The 24,915-nt window shown below is 38.0% G+C and overlaps 1 protein-coding gene across 2 annotated transcripts in view; it reads left to right on the forward strand.

Moving 5' to 3' along the window:
• SNX7 (sorting nexin 7) overlaps positions 1 to 24,915 on the forward strand; it is a 179,523-nt gene that overhangs the window by 53,066 nt on the left and 101,542 nt on the right. For both annotated transcript variants that reach the window (XM_018045807.1, XM_018045806.1), the window contains exons 6-7: positions 2,596 to 2,795; positions 5,998 to 6,084. In XM_018045807.1, the coding sequence (XP_017901296.1) occupies positions 2,596 to 2,795; positions 5,998 to 6,084 (287 nt within the window). The remainder of the gene's footprint in view (positions 1 to 2,595; positions 2,796 to 5,997; positions 6,085 to 24,915) is intronic.

Consider the following 24,915-nt stretch of genomic DNA (forward strand, 5'->3'; position numbering starts at 1 on the left):
AATAATTTGATTTATGACTTCTTGGTCTTTGTATTTACCATTTGTAATTTTTAAAAAAATCAAGAAGAAAATTGTTTTAACTAGGTTTAGTGATTCCAATTCTATTAAGTGAATTCTTGATGGATAGTTAAGTGGTATGGCAATTCAAAGAGACCCCTGGAAACTCTTGATGTTTAAGAGTTCTACAGAATATCAAATAGCATCATTATGTGTTATATTTACTGGGGCAAGGGACTAGTTTTCAAATCTCTGATCTGCTCTAATATTTGTGAAATCCTCAAAAGGAAAACTGGGTTTTTGTGGTGGACTTTAAATTTGAGCTCTCAATTTCAAGGAGTGGAGGCACACTGGCACAAACTTAAGGGATTTCTTGGTCTTTCGAATGTAAAGCCCATTTTTCAAGATTTCATTTAAAATGATGGGGTGTTTTTTTTGTTTTGTTTTTGAGTTCTGGGAGTCTAAGCTATATAAGGCATTTCATATTTAAATCATGAAGAATTTGTTTATCATAATGAGTCATTTTTCTTTTGACTTGCTTTTATTCCTTTTTTGTTCTGTGACTTTGTTTTGTGTTCCCTAATTAATTAGGCAAATTTGTATTGACCACATCATGTGCTAATGCTTTGTGCTAAAGATTGAAGGAGGGTTAAAATAGTATCTGTCCCTGAGTTCACAGTCTAGTTGGGGAAACAGATATATTAACAGACAAATTACAGTGCACCTCAGTAAGTGTTTCCATACAGATGCAATTTGAGTGCTATATAAGCACAATTTAGAATTTCAAGGAAGCTCTTTATATTAAAATAAATACTTTACAGGGTAAATAACACACTTTGATATATGCAGAAATTAAGAAAAGAAATAAAGGAGAATGTTTTCTAGAAATATTGGGGCCTCCCTGGTGGCTCAGACAGTAAAGAATCTACCTGCAATGCAGGAGACCTGGGTTTGGTCCAATGGGAAGATCCCCTGGAGCAGGGATAGTGTCACATGACCATTATCTAAAATAAAAGATAGGCCTAGATCAGGAGGATGCAATTTGGAAGGATCCTAGTGGTTGTCAAACATAGTATCTTCTTTAGGTGATAATAGTATTTGTATTGTTTTTAAATCTTTAAAGTCTTTTTTAGTTTACCTGATCATATAAACTTTTGAAAAATGTAATAGTTTAATAAAAAAGTTTAATTTAGAGCAATAGGACATATTTCAACTAACCCCAATGACTAATAAGATGATTAAATATAGAGAACTTAAGTATACTTATGTGGGTATTAGACCAAAAATTCTCACTATTCATGCATCCTCTACCATAAAAAAGCCATCTGTCATTAAACATTGATAGTGTGAAAGCAAATGTATAAAAATATTCAGATTTTAAAATGAAATCCAAATTTTTGGATAAATGGTTTATCAAGCATTGAATAGTCTTTTGTTCATTCTTTCATTGATATGAAAATATTTATTGAATACATTATGTATTAGGCTTTGAGATTAAAAAAATAATGACTCTGCCCTATTGTAATGAGCGTATGGCCTTAGAGTATGTGAGTTATGCAAGCAGTTATAATAGAGTGAGATAATAGTATTAAATTATGATAGGCTTTAATAGAACTATAAAATTATGACACTCATTGAGGACAAAGCATCTACGAATCCTCTGGAACAGAAACGGGAGAGATTTACTTGTGTTACGACTTCAAGTGTGAGAAGTAGTTTGTCAGATGATAGAAATGGTAGAGGGCAACTAAAAGACATGTGCAGTGTTTAAGTTAGGAGAAATCATGATATTCATGAATGAGCTGTTATTTTGGCTTGAATTAAAATATCTGTGAGGGAGATTTTTCAGGAGTTAGATCTGGAGAGGCAAGGTAGGGACTGAAGGACTTAAAGGACTTTCTAATTCAGCTAAGAGGCTTTAATGTTCATATACTGTGACAAAAATTGAGAGGGAGAATTTTTAGAAGTCTCTTGCAGGAGCACAGGTTAGAGATGCTGATGACGGTGCAAGTGAGGATAGGTAGATGGGTGGGGAGATGGATGGATGGGTGGGCAGATATAGATTTAGAAAGACTGGATTAGTGATTGACCGTCTCTTTGTAGGTGTCAGTTTAGGGTGCAGGATGACCCCACAGTTTTTGCTTAGATCTCTGGAAGCAATTACCAGTAACTAGGATATGTAAACAGAAGAGGAAAAGAAGACATGTTTTGTTTACATCATGTTGCCAATGAAATACTCAGGTAGAGTTTGTTTGGTAGGCAGAAGCCCATGATACAATAGACACAGTGATCATATAATTTATTGCCCAAGCCAGGATACTTTTGACAACGAAAAAGCATGGTATTATTGATTACACCTGGAAAGCTTTTATTCAAGAACTGTTCTGAGCAGACTGGGAGGACAGGTCAACTTAATGAAAGACGATATCTGCATTAATGTTCATCTGCAAGAACATGCGCACAATGAGAAAAATAAGGTCTTTTCTTATTGTCGATAATATAGGGATTTTTAAATGTATTTTAAGTATATAATTAAAGTTATGTTGAAATATATATTGAAAGAGCATATTATAAATTGAAGAACTTATTATTTTTTAGAATATTTAGATGAAATGAAAGAATATGGTCCAATTCATATTCTGTGGTCGGCATCGGAAGACGATCTGGCTGATACTCTAAAAAGTGTTGCCAGCTGCATTGACAAATGCTGTAAGGCCAGTGAAAAACGGATGTCTGGATTCTCAGAGGCCCTGCTACCTGTAGTACATGAGTATGTGCTTTATAGTGAAATGTTAATGGTAAGGACTCCTAACTATGCTTCTACCTGAGTCCCTGACTTGCTTTATAAGCTTTATAAAAGCAGTTTCTGTTTCAGTTTGTTCATCACTATCTTCCTCTCATAGAAAGATGCTTTGCATGTAGATGCTCATAAATATTTGTTTACTGCGTGAATGAATTGATGAGTAGAAGAATGTGTTAATAAAAGACAGGCATATTCAACAGTAGTAACAGTAGTTTATAACATAGGTTTGAAGCATCCTCAGTCAAGATTTACATAGAGAGTATGATTAGTTTTTCCAGTGTTTTAAAATTTTACTTTAAGAAATTTCAGCACTTTAGAAATTTCTTTTCATGGACAAGTTGCTTTCTTGCTTCTAGGTACATTTGAAAGATGATATCCACATTCTTAATGTTCATGTACAGGAACATGTGCCCAATGAGGAAAAATAAGGTCTTTTCTTATTGTCTATAATATAGGGATTTATATGAATATACATTTTTGTTACATTTTGTTTTCATATTTGTATGAAAATCCCTATAATATAGGGATTTAGTATGTTTTGTTTTGTTTGTATTGTTATGTAGAAAGTACTTGAGTAGGATCTTGATGTTTGTTCTGTCTTCTGGATGCTTCTAAAAAGAAATCCTCCAAATTACCATGTTTTTCTTTCATGACTTGAAAAGGCTTTTATTCCTTTTATATCAAAGTTTTAAGTGTAACCTCCTAAGTTCCAGTTTAGGTCTCCAGATATTTGGGATTTTGTGATGTTATCTGCAACACTAATGTTTTTCATCCTGTATTCTCTGCATAATACCTCACACAGTTGAACTGACACCCTCAGCTTTCTGGTGTTGTAGGTGACAGTGGTGGAAGAAGTCAGTTTGCATTCCCTGGTAGTCCATTTTTTCCTGCCATTTATGCTTGAATCTATGGTTTCTGGTTTCATGTACTCTTGATTTGGAAGGATTTAAAAATTTGTTTTGCTTCTGTCTCGGTAAGAAAAGCTCTCTCAACCTTTCAGCGTAATATCTGCCTCTTTCATGTTTATTATGTTTAGATTTTCCTTCACAGAATCATTAAATATTTTGTTATTCTGCTGTTATTTGACTTTGTCAGGGTCCTCCTATAAGCACATCCTCCCTGCTTCCCAAAGTCCTCTAGTATTTTACTGTTGAGGCACCTCCTCTTTGCCTCCATCAATTTCCCTTGGCTACATTCCATTGGTTTACTTCATTATTGATCTCCCTCTTGTGTGGCTATTCAAAGAGATCTGATTTTTATCATTAAAAATATAATATTATTTTCCCTTAATTATATGTGTTTTGCTCTTTATTATGTCAAGATGGAAATTATGCAGTTTAAATCATGTGTCATTAAAGGTGTGGAAAAATGATAATAGCAACCAGAATTGAATTATTTTATAAGTCCTCATTTGATTGTATTATTTTGTAGATTCCCAGGGTATAATCAGTAGCACTTACATTGGAGATCTGTTTCTGTTTTATATTGGAATGTTTTCTTCAGTGTGAGCTAAAATAATGAAAAGTATATGCTTTGACAGAACAATTAAATTTTTGCTGTTTTTACTAGTTGTCTTCTGAAGCCACCTCTTACTTAAAATATTTCTATCTATATGAAGCACAATATTTCATATTGATGGAAACAGATCTTAATGGGACTAAATTATTGCATGTGCCATTTGGGTTAGAAAAAGGAACGAGTTCCTGACATTAATGGCGATTAAACATTGAAGTAAATATAAAAGAATTTGTGACAATTAGTTGAATTTTCTATTCATTTCTTTGAACACAAGAGAGTTGTTAATCTCTTTGAACATTTTAAGAGTGATTCTACCAGGCACAAAACTAGGGTGAGTTATTTTCAGGATGCTTTTTATCCTTGTGTGCTGTGCTTTGCTCAGTCACTTCAGTCATGTCCAACTCTCTGCAACCCCTTGGGCTGTAGCCCACCAAACTCCTCTGTCCAAGGGATTCTCCAGGCAAGAATACTGGAGTGGGTTGCCATGTCCTCCTCCAGGGGATCTTCCTGACCTAGGGATCAAACCCTCATCTCTACATCTCTTGCATTGGCAGGCAGATTCTTTACCACCAGCACCACCTGGAAAGTCAGCTTTCTATTCTTAATGACTCAGTTTTCACACAAATACTATAGAGCCAGCTTGTTTGGTTCCATTTAAGTGATTTGCTGTTTAGGTTTTTCTCTTCCTCTGAAAACACCCAAAAGACCTGTACCACATTAAGGTTCTTCTCTTATACGTCCTACAACTCCACTCTTCCTGGTTGAACTGTTTGCTTACTCAGACTTAGTTTTATTTTTGCCTTGAACTGTTTAGGCCACTTGTGTTTATTATTACAATTTCACTATTTAATTAATACTATGAAAACCAGTGAAAGATGGGTACAAATAGTCTTTGCATCTGCAAAGCCCAGGTAGACTGTCTAGAAGAAAAGTGAGTCACCAAGGGAAAGACATTGTAAAATGCTAGAAAACATCGTAAAAGATGTAGATGACTTCTGTACTTAAATGCCTTCACAGGGGTGTTTTAACTGAAACATAAAATCATGATTATTCAAGTAAGTAAGGTGGAACTCCTATCAGTCAGAGTAGAGGCCATATTTCTTCCTTAAAAGCTTGGCTAATTGGTTAACACTTATATATTTTAAGCTAAAATACAATCTTAAGATGTGAATGCATACTTCCATTTTGATTCCCCACTGTAATTGACTTTGTTTAGCTATTAGCTTTTGGAGTCCAGTAAGAAGGCTGATTGTAGATACTTTCAGATGCGTGGTGCATATGCATTCACAACTGCAACTAGTTTACACCATAGCATGTATTTTCAATGCTTCTACTGATTTTATGTTATTGTTGTTAATTTTTTTTGTTCTTTGGTCTTTTTGAAGAACTGTACATGCCTAGAGTACACCACCAAAACATTTGTATTTTGTGCATAAAATACTTACATCAGTAAGAGGCACATTGGGAAAACTAATAGAAGATTTATGAACAAGTTTCTTTTAAGTGCTTGCTATCTGTTTAGCTTTTAGAGATTAAAAACATTTTAAGGCATTATACCCTCAGATGGACTGATGGCCTGGGAAAGAGATGCAACTTGTATTCTCGAATGTATATTTTTGCTATACAAAGATTATTAAAACAAAGTACAGCCTATTTCCTTCCTGTGTTTTAATACAAAGGCTGTCATGAAAAGAAGAGACCAAATACAGGCAGAACTGGATTCCAAAGTTGAAGCTTTGACGTCCAAAAAGGCAGATACTGATCTGGTAAGTTTTTAATTTTCTTGTTATAATCATGTAGAATTCATTGTCTAAGATTTTTATTAGCTCCATTACATGCTTGTTTTAAGCATTCAGTAACTGATGCTAAAATTCCTTCTGAAAATTGATCATACATTGCATACCATGTGAGTCTGTAAACTTAAGATGCTTTTCTGCCTTTCTGTCTTACATATTTTTCTTACAGTGAGTAAAGTATGAAGTTAAGTTTGTAAAATTAGAATGTTTGAATAAGGTATGGATAAAAGAACTTAACATTGTTCCAGATGGTTAGTAAGTATTCAGTACATAAATCTATTTTTTACTAGTTTTATAAGAAAATCTTATAAGCTAAATTGGTATTCTTAATATTTTCCAATTATTATAAACATCTTTACAGGAAGTATATTTGTTTTCAATTCTTTCCATAAAATACTTTTTTATGGAAATTTTTAAACGTAGAAAAAGATCTAATAATATAATAAACTCATATATCTATCACTGGGTTTCATTAATTCCCAACATTTTGCCCAGTTTTTGTTTTTTTTACCTCTTTCCTCATTTTTTTTTTTCTGAAATATTTGAAAGCAATTTTCAGACATTATATTTTCACCCGGAATAGGTTAGTATTTATATTTTATTGTCTTTGTGTATTTTCAAAGTAATACTATCTGATCAGAATTGTTATTATCATTTTAAAATTGAGGAAGAGGCTTGAAAGGTAGAGTAACTTGCCCAAATTGGCACATTTCTTGAAACAGTGGTAGCACTGGAGGTGGTGGGATCACTTGCCTGCCTCAGACCATGCTGCCTCTCAGCAAGCAAGTATAGATGTAGGAAAAATTACTCATTACCCTGTTAACTTTCATTGAATTCTCTATGAAAGAGATTTCCCTAATTTTATTTTTAATTTAAGAAGTTAGAGTACACTTATGTCATCTGAATGGGTGAATCCTTGAAACCCCCCTTGTTAATCCATAGTACCATTACTGCCCATTCTAACTTGGCTTGGGGCTTAACCTCTCTCCTCCCTGCTCTGATTGTCTCTCTAGCTTTAATAATTTTCTGACACAACAGATGATAGTCTTACTGATTTGCCTTTTATCTTCTCTTTCTTTCTGTTTTCCCCTGTCCATAATCTAAATACTCTAAAGGTAGGAATTTTTTAATTGTTTCCTGAAGCATTCTCAGCCCAAAGAACAATGCCTGGTACATGGTGGACAATGAATAAATAATTGTGAATTAGTAAGAATTGCAGTGATTGCTCTGATTTGTAAGACATATTGAAAGCTTGAGACAATGTCTCTACAAAATCAGACTTTGTGTTAAATGTTGAGCTTTGACTAAATAATGATTATGAATTATCCTCATGTTTCTTAACTATATTTATTTTTCAAACTTAAGTTTATTCTCCTGAATGGAACATGAGTGGGGAGTGGTGCGCTGTTATGGACAGAGTAGGAGAATGGAATCTGTGAAAGAGAGAAACAAAATGTAGAACAAATGAAACCAGTGTTTGAGGGGAAAATCATTTCCTTTAACCTCAACAGAGGAGAAAAAAGAGAAAAACCAAGATTAGCCTTTTCAATACAATAAGTGATGTGCTCAGTTGCTCAGTCATGTCCGACCCTTTGCAACCCCATGGACTACAGCCCACAAGGCTCCTCTGTCCTTGAAGTTTTCCAGGCAAGAATACTGGAGTGGGTTGCCATTTCCTGTTCCAGGGGATCTCCCCAACCCAGGGATCGAACTCTCGTCTCTTGCATGTTCTGCTTTGGTAAGGTGATTCTTTACCACTGCACCACTTGGGAAACTCTACAATAAGCAATATATATGTGTGTATATATGTGCATATATGTGTGTATATATGTGCATATATATTTTTTGACTTAAAGGATCAACTGGAAGGAACAAAAATGGGTGAGCACATGTAATACAAAATTATAATTGTGTCATTGGAACTGTAGAATTTTTTAACTTGTTAAATAGTTTTTAAAGATACATAAATTCATGAGATATTGAAGTTTGTGATTAGATAAAAATTTGCCCTTGAATAGATACTACAAAAAAGTACAGTATTTTAAAGTTTCAGGAGAATAGTAAAATGGCTTAAAAACCAAGCATCTGTTCAGAATGGCTTATATTCGTATTTTAAATTGAAAGGAAGAGTAGTTGAGATTGTTCCAACCACAGAAATACAGGAAAAAATAGCTTAGGCCCAAATATGGCTAGGCTTTCCCAACTCAACTAAAAAACACATTTTTTCTTTTCATTTGACTTGCAAATATTTTGTCTTTTTGCTCTATAAAAATTTCCTTGATATCCAGTTATAACCTGAGGAGCCATCTGTATTTTTGCTTTCATTGTGTATGTGTGAGAAAGAGACATGTCCACTATAAAATATTTTTTACCTAGTTAGAGTCTATGCTGTGAGATTGGAGAAATTAGGAACTTTGACTATCTGCATCATTCTGTAAGATAATTTTTATTAAGATTTGAAACAGAGATGTTTAACAAAGACATTACAAGTATTTTTTTGTTGCCTATCAAAAACAGATCCTAAAATGCACAGGCACTAATTTGATGATTTGTGAATGGTTCCGCTTATATTTTCATGTCATTTGTTTGTTTATAGACCTCACTTTGTAATACCTATGTTATGATGATATCTTTGGAAGCAACCTTCCAGGGTTACTCTCAAAATGAACCTGCTGTGATTGGTCACAGAACAACCAAAGGAAAGTTGCTTAGAAATATGCAGGATAGGGTCACCATGGAAACGTGCCCTTGTGAGGTCCTTCTAAGGAGCCCTCCTTTGCAGTCACCATGGCGACCCTGGCAGGGAACTGAATAGAGCAATCTATCCTGGTTGTTTACCATGGTAACTCAAGCGGGGCCACTTTGGAGACAACCCTGGGGCCATTTCTATGGAGACCTGCTGGGGATGCCTTCAGAGGCTCCATCAAAGTCACCTTTGGGTGGGATGCTATATGCAAACCTGACAAAGCAGCTCATAATGCAAAGGACAGTGAAATGAAGCTCTGCCAAGGAGGGCAAAGACTAGGGGAATTATAATTATTGGGTGGAAATAGAGCCCTGATGTAACTAACATTCTAGAGGTCATGTTAGACAGATGATCTTTATGTGGGCTATGTGCCATGTGAATGCAAGGCTCTTATCTTTTATCTTGCCTATAACTTTGTATGTGCTGTAAACTGGCAATTATGGCATTATTATTTGTTTTTCTCATCACGTAAATATGCCCACAAAAATTATATGCTTTCCTGCAAACCAAAATAATGTTTTAGAGTGAATTCCTTGATTTATTACCTGGGTGGTTGCAAAGTGGCTGCTGCTTAGAGTCGTGGTTTGTATTTCTTGTCTCACAACAATAAAATTAATGGTTTCAAAATGACCTTAACTTAATAAAGACTAGAATACTCATGTGAAGGTCAGTTCAGCTGTTCATTTAGTGTCTTGTCATTTAGACTTTGGGATTAGATAGACCTAGGATCAAATCCTGTCTTATTTGCTTATTAAATCTTAAGGCATGTTTCCTAACATTTTAAAGCCTCATTTTATCTTGTATAAAGGGGGAGATTATTAGTACTTTTCTAATAGCCTTGTTAAAGATTCAGTGATAAAATGTAAGTCAGTTATTTGGATGATATGACTAGAAAGCAGTCAGTGGTTGTTAGCTGTGTTTATTTTGATGGCTTTACAAAAGTTTAACACTTGAGTTGGGTCCTGTAAAATGAGTAAGGAATTGTTCCTTGAAGACTAATGAGTGGCTATTATGAAAAGTAGTAAAAGCTGAAACAAGTGTGAGGAACCCTGGTTGATGTGTAGTGAGCAGAGTGCTGGAGAATGTGGTGAAGAAGAATCCTGTTGGAGGATGTGGCTCTAAAGGTGGGTTGCAGTCAGATCAGAAGGGAGCCTTATTTTTCAGGATGAAGCATATGGGCTTTATCCTTCGGACTGTGTGGTTCCAGCAAGTGCCTGAACTGAAGCGGTGGTTGCAGAGTTGCTGAAAAGAGAAATCTGAGAGAGATGTAGGTGGGAGATAGAATCTGAAGCATATAAAGAATGAGGGTGGCCCTTGTTTCAAGTTCTTAGTGACCCTTGACATTTCTAGCTCATAAGGAAGGCAGATTGTGGCTCAATAAACTGAACTGTAGCATATAAGGGAAGAAGAAAATTGGAGATGTGCAACTTTATGTCATGATGAGACAACATTTAAGGCAGAATATTCAGTGAAACATTTTATCAAATGTTGTTGGGTACCTAACATATAAGAGACATTAATCCAAGCACTAGGGAGAAAATGGTCAAGAAAAACCCTAGTGAGTCCTAAATTCTAGAGACAGAGACAAAAGCAACAAATAAAATTTATAGTGTATTGTCACATATGATAAGTATGGACAAGAGGCAGAGTTGGGGAGCAGTGTGATTTAAAGTTAGGGGTCAGGAAAGGTCTTACCAAGAAGCTGTTTATGTAAAACCCCAGAAAGTTGAGGTCTTGAGCTCCGTGAATACCTGCAGAACATGTCAGGCAGTGGGGACAGTACATGCCAAGTGGAGTTATGCCTGCATGTTTCTTGCAAAGCAAGGAGACCAGTGTTGCTGGAGTGGAATGAGAATGCAGAAGAGCTGTGGGAAATGAGGTTGGAGAGGTAAGCAGGGATCAGATAGTGTAAGATTATAAGATTTGGTCTCAACAAGTTAGAAAGATGACAGTGGAATGGAGGAGTGACATGGTTAAGACTTGTTCTAAAATGACTACCATGCTTGGGAAAGATGAAAGGTAATGCTTATGTGGGGTGTGCATGGAACGGGAGGCCAGAGCTGGAGACTAGTTCTTCCAATCCCAGGCCACACCCTAGCTTGGATCCGGGCAGAAGTAGTGTGGAGTGGTCAGATTCTGAGGATATTTTGCAGATATAGCTGTTGCTATTTGGTGCACTATAAATTGTGAGTGAACAAGGATTATACCATGGTTTTCAAACCAAGCAAGTGGAAGTTAAGTGTTGCCACTGAAATGGAAAAGACTTTGGGAAGAACATGGAGAGGGTGAGGATTGAGTGTATGAAGCTGGTGTGGCTGAAGATAACCCAAGTGAGGTGCTGAGCAGGGACATAGGGAAATCTGTATAAAAATCCAGAGGTCAGGGAGGGACCCAGCTGGAAATTACTAGCAGATAAGTTGTAGTTAAAGCCATGACATTTGTTCAGATCACTAATGGATGAGAAAAAGAGACCCCAGGACTTCATAGGACTGAGCCGTGATACATTCCAACAACAACAACAACAAAAAATCAGAGATGGCTGGTTATGAGAAGGAAAGGGAATTTATATAGCTTTGGCTGGAGGTAGATAATTTGACCTATAAGATGAACTAAACAGATTTACTTGGGCTTCCCTTGTGGCTCAGCTGGTGAAGAATCCGCCTGCACTGTGGGAGACCTGGGTTCAATCCCTGGGTTGGGACAATCCCCTGGAGAAGGGAAAATCTACCCACTCCAGTATTCTGGCCTGGAGAATTCCATGGACTGTATAGTCCATGGGGTTGCAAAGAGTCAGACATGACTGAGCGACTTGCATGTTCACTTTCAAACAGATTTACTTAGGGTCATTCAACTCTTTTAGTCACTTCTCTGTTTATGAGGTATTTGTAAAACAATTTGATACAGAATAAAGTAAGTGTAGATAATAAGATATTTTAATAGACATTGAGAGTTATATGCTCTGATAAAGAAGATATTAAAAAACAGATATTCAGTCAAAGTAAGGAAATCTCTTCCTGTGAAGATGAAGGTATAACAGTAACTGAGATTTTGAGGAAAACTCAAATATTTGCAGGAACTTGTGGTTTTTGCAGTTTAGTTATAAGTTTTCAGAGTCAGAGCTTCTGTTTGAAAATGCTTATTCATTTCACTGTTTAACTGTAAGATAAATAAGGTTCATCTGTGCTGCTAAATAATGCTGCATATCCATTTTATTTTTATTTTTATTTTTGAATGGATGATTTATAGTTTGCCACTCAAAGCAGCATTCAAATATAAATGAATATGAATACATTTGACATTTAGCAATATGTGCATGGAATCTGAGAGTTGGATCTAGATATAATGCCATAGCCGTTTAGCAGTATATTTATGTGAGCAAAAATAAAAAATGCATTTTCATAAGATCGTTACAGTTTGGATTTGCATATAGCCACATTCAGAAGATGCAAACAGACACCAAATTTATTTAATCTGGTCCTTGCTTCATGTGAGTTGCTATTTTTGAACCAGTTTTTTACTCCCATCCTCAAATTGTGGTTATTAGTCTTGAAATGTTCTTGATACTGTACTAAATGCTTTTTAAACTTTAAAGAAATAACATTGACATAGCTTTCTTTTTTTTTTTTTGTAGTCAGGGCAGAGGTTGGCTCTACCTTTTCTTGGATATTTGTTATTTCATTCTCTCCCCTGATTTTTTTTGACAAATTTATTCCTTTCTATAGGCCTCATTTTCTAGTGTCTGTTTTTCTCTCTCTGCTTCTTTTGTGTCTATTTGCTTCTACATGGGTTTCTCATGCACACAGATGATATGCATATGTACATATATACACACTCACACAGCAGTGAAAGACATGATGCTATCCAGTGAAAGAAGAAAGGACTTTCTTTTTGTATGTTTCCTTTTATCACTTTATCCTAGAAGATATCAGCAGACTTTTTCTCATATCTCGTGGTGAGTCCATGATCAAACTAGTACTTTGGAGTAGAAATGTGACTATCAGTACTGAATTAGACCAGCTCAAAGCTGCCCTCTGATGCAAATACCTAAAAAATAAAAACAAGCAAACTGGGGCTTTTACATGTAGTAAGAGGGAGAATGGGGAGTGGATTTGAAGTAAATAATAAATATGTGCCTCATATACACAGTGTAGCTGTACATTGGAGTTGTAGACACACTACTAGTTGGGAATCCGGGTGAATGAGTGATGAAAGCCCTCAGTAGCCTCTCCTCCCAGAACAAGTACCAGGCAGTGCCTAGAATCCCTCTCCCTCTGAACCACCACTGGCAGGCCTCTCATTCAGGGCATCATTGGTTCAAATGGTTGGAAAAAAAAATCCATGTGCTGCTATTTATATAAACTTGTAGAGGGTAATAATAAGTATTTGATTAAAAAGCAAAGAATTATGTCAGTTCTATGAATAAGAGCCTGTTGAGCCTGAGATCTTTATTTGGAATTTTATCAGTTACTTTTCTCCTCTGTTATTTAGCTCATGGCATTGCAAGTAAAGCAGTATCTGACAAGTGTTTAATAAAAGATCTTAAACCCAGTTGTAGAATTGCATGTGATTTTAGCCATAGCATTGTGTGCCTTTATAGGTTAGGACAAGTTACTTACATTCTCCTTGCTTTAGTTTCCTTAACTATAAAAGTTGTGGGTAACACCTTCCTTGGAGTGCTGTTAAGTCAGCCTGTGAATACTATGAGTTCAGTACCTAGCTAGGTAGATTGTAAATATTTTGTATTTGAAATATATATTGATGTCTCATTCAAAGTTTGGAAAGTGATAACTGTAATCCTGCTTGTTAGATCATTACACTGCTTAAAAAAAAAATGATGTAGTAATTATCTTGAGTTAAATAGTGACTGCTCCTGTTGCCCCACCTGATCACTAGGCAATTGAATATATAATTTAAAATGTATATGAATATATACTGACCCTTAAAAAGTTTTTTGACTCCAAACAGTTGTTTTAATAAACTGCATTTGGCATTGTACCATTGATTTGTAATAAAGGACATTTTAAAAAAGAGAACCATTAATTTCTTTATTATAAGCATCATCATCACTGACTACTTACTAATTAAGTTTTTCTTTATGAGGATCCTTGAGAAACGATTCATTTATTTATCAGCACCAGCAATAGGATTTAATTTCTCTGGAGCCATTAACTTGTTTTCAGTGTGTGTACATCTTGGGTTTTATACCTATTCCTAGAACACTCTTTATCCCACTCTTTACATTAGTTTCTAGAATTTTGAGAACCCCAATTCTGATCCACTTCTATCTAGCCAATGTATTTTGTGTTTCTAGCTCACCCCTGGCTTTACCTTGTTTTTCCCCTACTTTTGTTTTCCCTTTGTGCTTTTGTCTTTATCTACTTTAGTTCAGTTCAGTTCAGTTGCTCAGTCGTGTCCAACTCTGTGACCCCATGAACTGCAGCATGCCAGGCCTCCCTGTCCATCACCAACTCCCGGAGTCTACCCAAAACCATGTCCATGAAGTTGGTGATGCCATACAACCATATCATCCTCTGTCATTCCCTTCTTCTTCCACCTTCAATCTTTCTCAGCATCAGGGTATTTTCAGATGAGTCAGCTCTTCATATCAGGTGGCCAAAATATTGGAGTTTCAGCTTCAACATCAGTCCTTCCAAGGAACACTTAGGACTGATCTCCTTTAGGATGGACTGGTTGGATTTCCTTGCAGTCCAAGGGACTCTCAGGAGTCTTCTCAACACCACAGTTCAAAAGTGTCAATTCTTCAGTGCTCAGCTTTCTTTATAGTCCAACTCTCCCATCCATACATTATTAATGGAAAAAGCATAGCCTTGACTGGAAGAATCTGTGTTGGCAAAGTAATGTCTCTGCTTTTTAATATGCTGTCTAGGTTGGTCATAGTTTTTATTCCAAGGGGTAAGTTTCTTGGAGTAAGTTTCTTTTAATTTCATGGCTGCAGTCACCATCTGCAGTAATTTTGGAGCCCAAGAATATAAAGTCTGTCACTGCTTCCTTTGTTTCCCCATCTATTTGCCATGAAGTGATGGGACCGGATATATTGATCTTAGATTTCTGAATGTAGAGGTTTAAGCCAACTTTTTCACTCTCCTCTTTCACTTTCATCAAGAGACTCTTTAGTTCTTCTTCACTTTCTGCCATAAGGGTGGTGTCATCTGCAGTTCAGTTCAGTTCAGTCACTCAGTCATGTCTGACTCTTTGAGACCCCATGAATTGCAGCACACTAGGCTTCCTTGTCCAGCACCAACTCCCAGAGTTCACTCAAACTCACGTCCATCGAGTCGGTGATGCCATCCAGGCATCTCATCCTCTGTCGTCCCCTTTCCTCCTACCCCAATCCCTCCCAGCATCAGAGTCTTTTCCAGTGAGTCAACTCTTCGCATGTCATCTGCATATCAGAGGTTATTGATATTTCTCTGGGCAATCTTGATTCCAGCTTGGGCTTCCTCCAGCCCAGCGTTTCTAATGATGTACTCTGCATAAAAGTTAAAAAAGCAGGGTGATAATATACAACCTTGATGGATTTCTTTTCCTATTTGGAACCAGTCTGTTGTTCCATGTCCAGATCTAACTGTTGCTTCCTGACCTGCATACGGATTTCTCAAGAGGCAGATCAGGTGTTTTGGTATTCCTATCCCTTTCAGAATTTTCCGCAGTTTGCTGTGATCTACACAGTCAAAGGCTTTGGCATAGTCAATAAAGCAGAAATAGATGTTTTTCTGGAACTCTCTTGCTTTTTCAATGATCTAGCAGATGTTGGCAATTTGATCTCTGGTTCCTCTGCCTTTTCTAAAACCAGCTTGAACATCTGGAATTTCACAGTTCATGTATTGCTGAAGCGTGGCATGGAAAATTTTAAGCATTACTTTACTAGCGTGTGGGATGAATGCAATTGTGCAGTAGTTTGAGCATTCTTTGGCAGTGCCTTTCTTTGGGATTGGAATGAAAACTGACCTTTTCCAGTCCTGTGGCCACTGCTGAGTTTTCCAAATTTGCTCTCACATTGAGTACAGCACTTTCACGGTATCATCTTTCAGGATTTGAAAGAGCTCAACTGGAATTCCATTACCTCCACTAGCTTTGTTCATAGTGATGATTCCTAAGGTCCACTTGATTTCACATTCCAGGATTTCTAACTCTAGATGAGTGATCACATAATCGTCATAATCTGGGTCATGAAGATCTTTTTTGTACAGTTCTTCTCTGTATTCTTGCCACCTCTTCTTAATATCTTCTGCTTCTGTTAGGTCCTTACCATTTCTGTACTTTATTGTGCCCATATTTGCATGAAATGTTCCCTTATCTCTAATTTTCTTGAAGAGATCTCTGGTCTTTCCCATTCTATTGTTTTCCTCTTATTTCTTTGCACTGATTACTGAGGAAGGCTTTCTTATGTCTCCTTGCTATCTTTGGAACTCTGCTTTCGAATGGGTATATCTTTCCTTTTCTTCTTTGGTTTTTGCTTCTCTTCTTTACACAGCTATTTGCAAGGCCTCCTTGATAGCCATTTTGCTTTTTTGCATTTCTTTTTCTTGAGGGTGTACATTGTCAGGAACCTCTGTCCATAGTTTTTCAGGCACTCTGTCTATCAAATCTAATCCCTTAAATCTATTTCTCACTTCTACTATATAATCTCCTCACTTCTACTTTGTAATCCTAAGGGATTTGATTTAGGTCCATACCTGAATGGTCTAGTTGTTTTCCCTACTTTCTTCAATTTAAGACTGAATTTGGCAATAAAGAGTTCTGTGATCTAAGCCACAGTCAGCTCTTGGTCTTGTTTCTGCCAATTATATAGAGCTTCTTCATCTTTAGCTGCAAAGAATATAATCAGTCTGATTTTGGTGTTGACCATCTGGTGATGTCCATGTGTAGAGTCTTCTCTTGTGTTGTTGGAAGAGGATGTTTGCTATGACCTGTGCATTCTCTTGGCAAAACTCTATTAGCCTTTGCCCTGCTTCATTCCACATTCCAAGGCCAAATTTGCCTGTTACTCCAGGTGTTTCTTGACTTCCTCCTTTTGCATTCCAGTCCCCTATAAGGAGAAGGACATCTTTTTTGGGTGTTAGTTTTGAAAGATCTGGTAGGTCTTCATTGAACCATTCAACTTCAGCTTCTTCAGCATTACTGGTCAGGGCATAGACTTGGATTTCCATGATAATTCAATGGTTTGCCTCGGAAACGAACAGAGATCATTCTGTCATTTTTGAGATTGCATCCAAGTACTGCATTTCAGACTCTTGTTGACTTATGATGGCTACTCCATTTCTTCTAAGGGATTCTTGCCCACAGTAGTAGATATAATGGTCATCTGAATTAAATTCACCCATTCCAGTCCAGTTTAGTTCACTGATGCCTAAAATGTCGACATTCACTCTTGCCTGCTCCTGTTTGACCACTTCCAATTTGCCTTCATTCATGGACCTAACATTCCAGGTTCCTATGCAATATTGCTCTTTACAGCATCGGACTTTGCTTCCATCACCAGTCACATCCCCAATTGGGTATTGATTTTGCTTTGACTCCATCTCTTTATTTTTTCTGGAATTATTTCTCCACTGATCTCCAGTAGCATACTGGGCACTTACCAACCTGGGGAGTTCCTCTTTCAGTGTCCTATCCTTTTGTCTTTTCATAGCATTCACAGGGTTCTCAAGGCAAGAATACTGAAGTGGTTTGCCATTCCCTTCTCCAGTGGGCCACATTTTGTCAGAATTCTCCACCAAGACCCATCTGTCTTGGGTGGCCCTACAGGACTTGTCTCATAGTTTCATTGAGTTAGACAAGGCTGTGGTCCATGTGATTAGATTGGTTAGTCTTCTGTGATTGTGGTTTTCAGTCTGTCTGCTCTCTGAGGGAGAAGGATAAGAGGCTTATGGAAGCTTCCTGATGGAAGAGACTGCATGAGGAGGAAACTGGGTCTTGTTATGATCAGCAGGGCTGGGCTCATTAAATCTTTAATCCAGTTTTCTGTTGATGAGTGGAGCTGTGTTCCCTCCCTGCTATTTCAGTTCAGTTCAGTTCAGTCACTCAGTCGGGTCCGACTCTGCAACCACATGAATTCCAGCATGCCAGGACTCCCTGTCCATCACCAACTCCTGGAGTTTACCCAAACTCATGTCCATTGAATCAGTGATGCTGTCCAGCCATCATCCAGTGTCATCCCCTTCTCATCTAGAGCCCAGTCCCTCCTAGCATCAGGGTCTTTTCCAATGAGTCAGCTCTTCGTATGAGGTGGCCAAAATATTGGCATTTCAGCTTCAACATCAGTCCTTCCAGTGAACACCCAGGACTGATCTCCTTTAGTATGGACTGGTTGGATCTCCTTGCAGTCCAAGGGACTCTCAAGAGTCTTCTCCTACACCACAGTTCAAAAGCATCAATTCTTTAGCACTCAGCTTTCTTTACAGTCCAACTCTCACATCCATACATGACCACTGGAAAAAAAAATAGCCTTGACTAGACAGACTTTTGTTGGCAAAGTAATGTCTCTGCTGTTTAATATGTTGTCTAGGTTGGTCATAACTTTCCTACCAAGGAGTAAGCATCTTTTAATTTCATGGCTGCAGTCCCCATCTGCAGTGATTTTGGAGCCCAAAAAAATCATCAAGAGGCTTTTAGTTTCTCTTTGCTTTCTACCATAAGTGTGGTGTCATCTGCATATCTGAGGTAATCGATACTTCTTCTGGCAATCTTGATTCCAGCTTGTGCTTCCTCCAGCCCAGCATTTCTCATGATGTACTCTGCATATAAGTTAAATAAGCAGGGTGACAACATACAGCCTTGACGTACTCCTTTTCCTGTTTGTAACCAGCCTGTTGTTTCATGTCCAGTTCTAACTGTTGGTTCCTGACCTGCATACAGATTTCTCAAGAGGCAGGTTAGGTGGCTGGGTATTCCCATCTGTTTCAGAATTTTCCACAGTTTATTGTGATCCACATAGTCAAAGGCTTTGGCATAGTCAATAAAGCAGTAATAGATGTTTTTCTGGAACTCTCTTGCTTTTTCAATGATCCAGTGGATGTTGGCCATTTGAACTCTGGTTCCTCTGCCTTTTCTAAAACCAGCTTGAACATCTGAAGTTCACGGTTCATGTATTGTTGAAGCCTGGCATGGAGAATTTTAGCATTACTTTAATAGCATGTGAGATGAGTGCAATTGTGCGGTAGTTTGAGCATTCATTGGCATTGCCTTTGTTTGGGATTGGAATGAAAACTGCCCTTTTCCAGTACTGTGGCCAATGCTGAATTTTCCAAATTTGCTGGCATATTGGGTGCAGTACTTTCACAGCATCATCTTTCAGGATTTGAAAGAGCTCAACTGGAATTCTATCCCCTCCACTAGCTTTGTTTGTAGTGATGCTTCCTAAGGCCCACTTGACTTCGCATTCCAGCATGTCTGGCTCTAGGTGAGTGATCACACCATTGTGATTATCTTTCTTGCCACCTCTTCTTAATATCTTCTTTTTCTGTTAGGTCCATACCATTTCTGTCCTTTATCGAGCCCATCTTTGCATGAAATGTTCCCTTGGTATCTCTAATTTCCTTGAAGAGATTTCTAGTCTTTCCCATTGTTTTGTTTTCCTCTATTTCTTTGCATTGATTGCAGAGGAAGGCTTTCTTATCTCTCCTTGCTAATCTTTGGAACTCTGCATTCAAATGCTTGCATCTTTCCTTTCTCCTTTGTTTTCCGCTTCTCTTCTCTTCACAGCTATATGTAAGGCCTCCTCAGACTGCCATTTTGCTTTTTTGCATTTTTTTTCCATGGGGATGGTCTCGATCACTGTCTCCTGTACAATGTCACAAACCTCAGTCCATAGTTCATCAGGTACTCTATCTATCAGATCTAGTCCCTAAATCTATTTCTCACTTCCACTGTATAATCATAAGGGATTTGCTTTAGATCATACCTGAATGGTCTAGTGGTTTTCCCTACTTTCTTCAATTTAAGACTGAATTTGGCAATAAGGAGTTCATGATCTGAGCCACAGTCAGCTCCCAGTCTTGTTTTTGCTGACCGTATGGAACTTCTCCATCTTTGGCTGCAAAGAATATAATCAATCTGATTTCGGTGTTGACCATCTGGTGATATCCATGTGTAAAGTCTCCTCTTGTGTTGTTGGAAGAGAGTGTTTGCTATGACCAGTGCATTCTCTTGACAAAACTCTATTAGCCTTTGCCCTGCTTCATTTCATACTCCAAGGCTAAATTTGCCTGTTACTCCAGGTGTTTCTTGACTTCCTACTTTTGCATTCCAGTCCCCTCTAATGAAAAGGACATCTTTTTTGGTTGTTAGTTCTAAAATGTCTTGTAGGTCTTCATAGAACCGTTCAGCTTCAGCTTCTTCGGCATTAGTGATTGGGGCATAGGCTTGGATTACTGTGATACTGAATGGTTTGCCTTGGAAACAAACAGAGATCAGTCTGTCATTTTTGAGATTGCATTCAAGTACTGCATTTCAGACTCTTTTTTTGATCATGATGGCTACTCCATTTCTTCTAAGGGATTCCTGTCCACAGTATGAGATATAATGGTCATCTGAGTTAAATTCACCCATTCAAGTCTGTTTTAGTTCACTGATTCCTAGAATGTTGATGTTCCCTCTTGCCATCTCCTGTTTGACCACTTCCAATTTGCCTTGATTCATGGACCTGACATTCCATGTTCTATGCAATGTTGCTCTTTACAGCATCGGACCTTGCTTCTATCACCAGTCACATCCACAACTGGCTATTGTTTTTGCTTTGACTCCATCCCTTCATTCTTTCTGGAGTTATTTCTCCACTGATCTCCAGTAGTATATTGGGCACTTACCAACCTGGGGAGTTCCTTTTGCAGTGTCCTATCATTTTTACTTTTCATACTGTTCATGGGGTTCTCTTCTTGCTATTTAACTGGGGCCAAACATGGTGGAGGTAATGATGATAATTCTGACCTCCTTCAAAAGATCCCGTGCATGTACTGCTACACCACCAACTCACGCCTACGCTGGAGACTCCTGGATACTTACAGGCAAGTCTGGGTTGGTCTCCTGTGGGATCATTGCTCCATTCTCCTGGATCCTGGTGCACAGGGTTCTGTTTGTACCCTCAAGAGTCTATTTCCCCGTCCTGTGTAAGTTCTGGCAGCTCTGTGGTGAGATTAATGGTGACTTCCTTCAAGAGGGTTTATGCCATACTCATGTCTGCTACACCCAGAGCCCCTGTCCCTGTGGCTGTCCACTGCTGACCCGTACCTCCACAGGAGATATTCAAACACAGTTCTGTCTCAGTCTCTGTGGGGTCCCTGGGTCCTGGTGAGCACAAGGTTTGTTTGAGCCCTCTTGGTGTCTCTGATAGGAATCGAGTTTCACTCTGAATGCAAATTCGCCCCTCTCATCTTGCTGGGGTTTCTTTGACCTTGGATGTGGGGTATCTCCTCATAGCCAGTCCAGCAAAGCACATCCACTGCTCTTGAATTTCAGTGTTTGGTGTCTCCTCATGGCTTCTGCTCCTGACCTTGGACATGGGGTATCTCCTTTCTGCCACTCCAGCGGCTCCAGCGCTGCTCAACTGCAGCTTGCTGCTCCTTTAAACTAGTTGTAGGATCTAGTTTTGGAGGCCATCTTAAATCTAAAATGGATCAGAAATGATAAATTTAATGACTGAAGTAAAATGCTCCAGATAATTTCAAAGATCACACTTTTTCAAACATATTTTTGACCTCCCACCTCCAAAATGTATTCTTATTTTTTAAAGAATGTTCCATACCCAACATATCTGATGTGAACACAAACTTGAACATCAAACTACTTGTGTTAGCTGTATTAACCCAGAAAATTAGTCAGGAGGTATCTGATGGCGAAGTGAAAATATTGTACTACTTCCAAAATTTTTAGCCATAAAATTTGCTTAGGGAAGTTATTGCATTATTAAGGTTTACTGATTTGAAAATGAAACATATAAACTTACAGTGTTAACGAATAAGGCTTGTGTACCTTTGTGGTGGGTGAGGGTGGATGGAGTTGGTGGAGGAGAAAATGAAATACTGTACCGTAAGAGAGGCAGTGGGACATTATGGTAAATTACTTTCTAAGGGAGGGTTGTCAGCTCTGTGTCTTTCTGTAGGAATGTTTGTGTTTTTTTTTGTTTTTTGTTTTTTTTTTTCCTCCCCACTGTCTTGACTGCAACAGAAAAATAACAGATGGATAAGTGAAAGGAATAGTTTAAAATTCCAGTCATTTCTTCTCAGGATTTAAGAAATTCTACTTATAGTGTCCTTGTGGATTTGTGGTTTGGTTTGTGGAGTTCTGCCTACCATAGATATAATAGTTTAAACAGCTGTCCCATATAGAAACTCAAAATAGATTCTATTTCCTTTTAATTTAGACTTTTTGTTAATAAGGAATGTGTCCTAAGGGTCTATCTTACATCTCTCTTTCACTCCCAGCCCTGCCTGGGCACTCAATAAATATTTGATTATGCTTAGACCAGGAACACACTGGGAGTCTGAAGCCTGGAGAGGGCTTTGATTTGCTTTTACTTAACTTGTGACTTAAATCAGACGTTTAGTATTCTTTACCCATGAACATGCAGAAATAATGCTTACTTTGAAGAAACTTTTTTTGAAGATGAATTAATGTTTATAAATCTAGAGCTTGTGTCAGTAGAAATTTTGGTAAGTTAGAAGAAGAAAGTATAAAAGACTAATATAAAATATGTAATGGTATCATAAAACATTATTTAAAGTATGAATCATTTCTAAATATTACTTCTAAAAATTAAAAAAAGCCTATTTCTACAAAGAACTGGAAATTCTCTTCTAGTACAGTGCCACATGACTAAATTAACTGCATTTTGATTTATTATATTTCTCGGTTTTGGAGAGTAAACTTTTTTTCCTACTAAATCTTAGTCAATAGGGAGGCAAACTTAGTGGGGAATGCCCCAGTCAAATTTCCATTCACTTTTCAAAGAGGTTTTAGACTCTCTTTCTTGCTTTCCTTTCTGAAGCATATTTAGCATTTGTTTAGTCCCTATTATATGACAGGCACTGTGCCAATAGTTTACATTTACTATCCCTTGGAAGAGGAAATAACAACTAACTCCAGTATTCTTGCCTGGAGAATCTCATGGACAGAGGAGCCTGGTCCATAGGGTTGCAAAGAGTCAGACACACTGAAGCAAATTAGCATGCACACATGCATACAATGAATAATACTCTAAGGTAGGCATATTGAGTCTCATTTTTGTAGATGAGAAAATTGAGTTCTAGATTATCAGTCAGGCAAGAGTTGTGAATTCCCTTCTTTGATTTTTGTGACCATTTATGCTGAAGACTGCAGGCCAGTTACAGTAACTTGTTTGATACTTCCTTATGATTAAATTGTCAATATTTGACAGGAATATTATTCAAGTGATGCTGTGATCTATGTGTTCGGTAGCACATATTTATTTGTCCCATTAACAAATAAAGGCAATGCCAAATAATGTTCAAACTACCACACAATTGCACCCATCTCACACGCTAGCAAAGTAATGCTCAAAATTCTCCAAGCCAGGCTTCAGCAATACTTGAACTGTGAACTTCCAGATGTTCAAGCTGGTTTTAGAATAGGCAGAGGAACCAGAGATCAAATTGCCAATATCCACTGGATCATGGAAAAAGCAAGAGAGTTCCAGAAAAACATCTATTTCTGCTTTATTGACTATGCCAAAGCCTTTGACTGTGTGGATCACAGCAAACTGTGGAAAATTCTGAAAGAGATGGGAATACCAAACCACCTGACCTGCCTCTTGAGAAATCTGTATGCAAGTCAGGAAGCAACAGATAGAACTGGACATGAAACAATAGGCTGTTTCCAAATCAGGAAAGGACTCCATCAAGGCTGTATATTGTCACCCTGCTTATTTAACTTAGATGCAGAGTACATCATGAGAAGCACTGGGCTGGAGGAAGCACAAGCTGGAATCAAGATTGCCGGCAGAAATATCAATATCCTCAGATATGCAGATGACACCACCCTTATGGCAGAAAGTGAAGAAGAACTAAAGAGCCTCTTGATGAAAGTGAAAGAGAAGAGTGAAAAAGTTGGCTTAAAACTGAACATGCAGAAAACATAGATCATGGCATCTGGTCCCATCACTTTATGGCAAATAGATGGGAGAAGAGTGGAATCAGTGACAGACTTTATCACTCCAAAATCACTGAAAGATTGGGATTGCAGCCATGAAATTAAAAGATGCTTACTCCTTGAAAGGAAAGTTATGACCAACCTAGAGAGCATATTAAAAAGCAGAGATATTACTTTGCCAACAAAGGTTCTTCTAGTCAAGGCTATGGTTTTTCCAATAGTCATGTATGGATGTGAGAGTTGGACTGTGAAGAAAGCTGAGTGCCAAAGAATTGATGCTTTTGAACTATGGTTTTGGAGAAGACTCTTGAGAGTCCCTTGGACTGCAAGGAGATCCAACCAGTCCATCCTAAAGGAGATGGTGTTCATTAGTGTTCATTGGTGGAGAAGGCAATGGCACCCCACTCTAGTACTCTTGCATGGAAAATCCCATGGATGGAGGAGCCTGGTAGGCTGCAGTCCATGGGGTTGCTGAGAGTTGGACACAACTCAGTGACTTCACTTTCACTTTTCACTGTCATGCATTGGAGAAGGAAATGGCAACCCACTCCAGTGTTCTTGCCTGGAGAATCCCAGGGACGGCGAAGCCTGGTGGGCTGCCATCTATGTGGTCACACAGAGTCGGACACGACTGAAGTGACTTAGCAGCAGCAGCCGCTGCAGTGTTCATTGGTAGGATTGATATTGAAGATAAAACTCCAATATTTTGGCCACCTGATGCGAAGAGCTGACTCATTTGAAAAGACCCTGATCCTGGGAAAGATTGAGGGCAGGAGGAGAGGGGGACAACAGAGGATGAGTTGGTTGGATGGCATCACCGACACAATGGACATGAGTTGGGTAAACTCTGAGAGTTGGCAATGGACAGGCAGGCCTTCCATGGGGTCGCAGAGTAGGATACAACTGAGTGACTGAACTGAACTAAACTG

Source organism: Capra hircus, chromosome 3, assembly GCF_001704415.2.
Source record: "Capra hircus breed San Clemente chromosome 3, ASM170441v1, whole genome shotgun sequence".
In the NCBI taxonomy this organism is placed as follows: Eukaryota; Metazoa; Chordata; class Mammalia; order Artiodactyla; family Bovidae; genus Capra; species Capra hircus.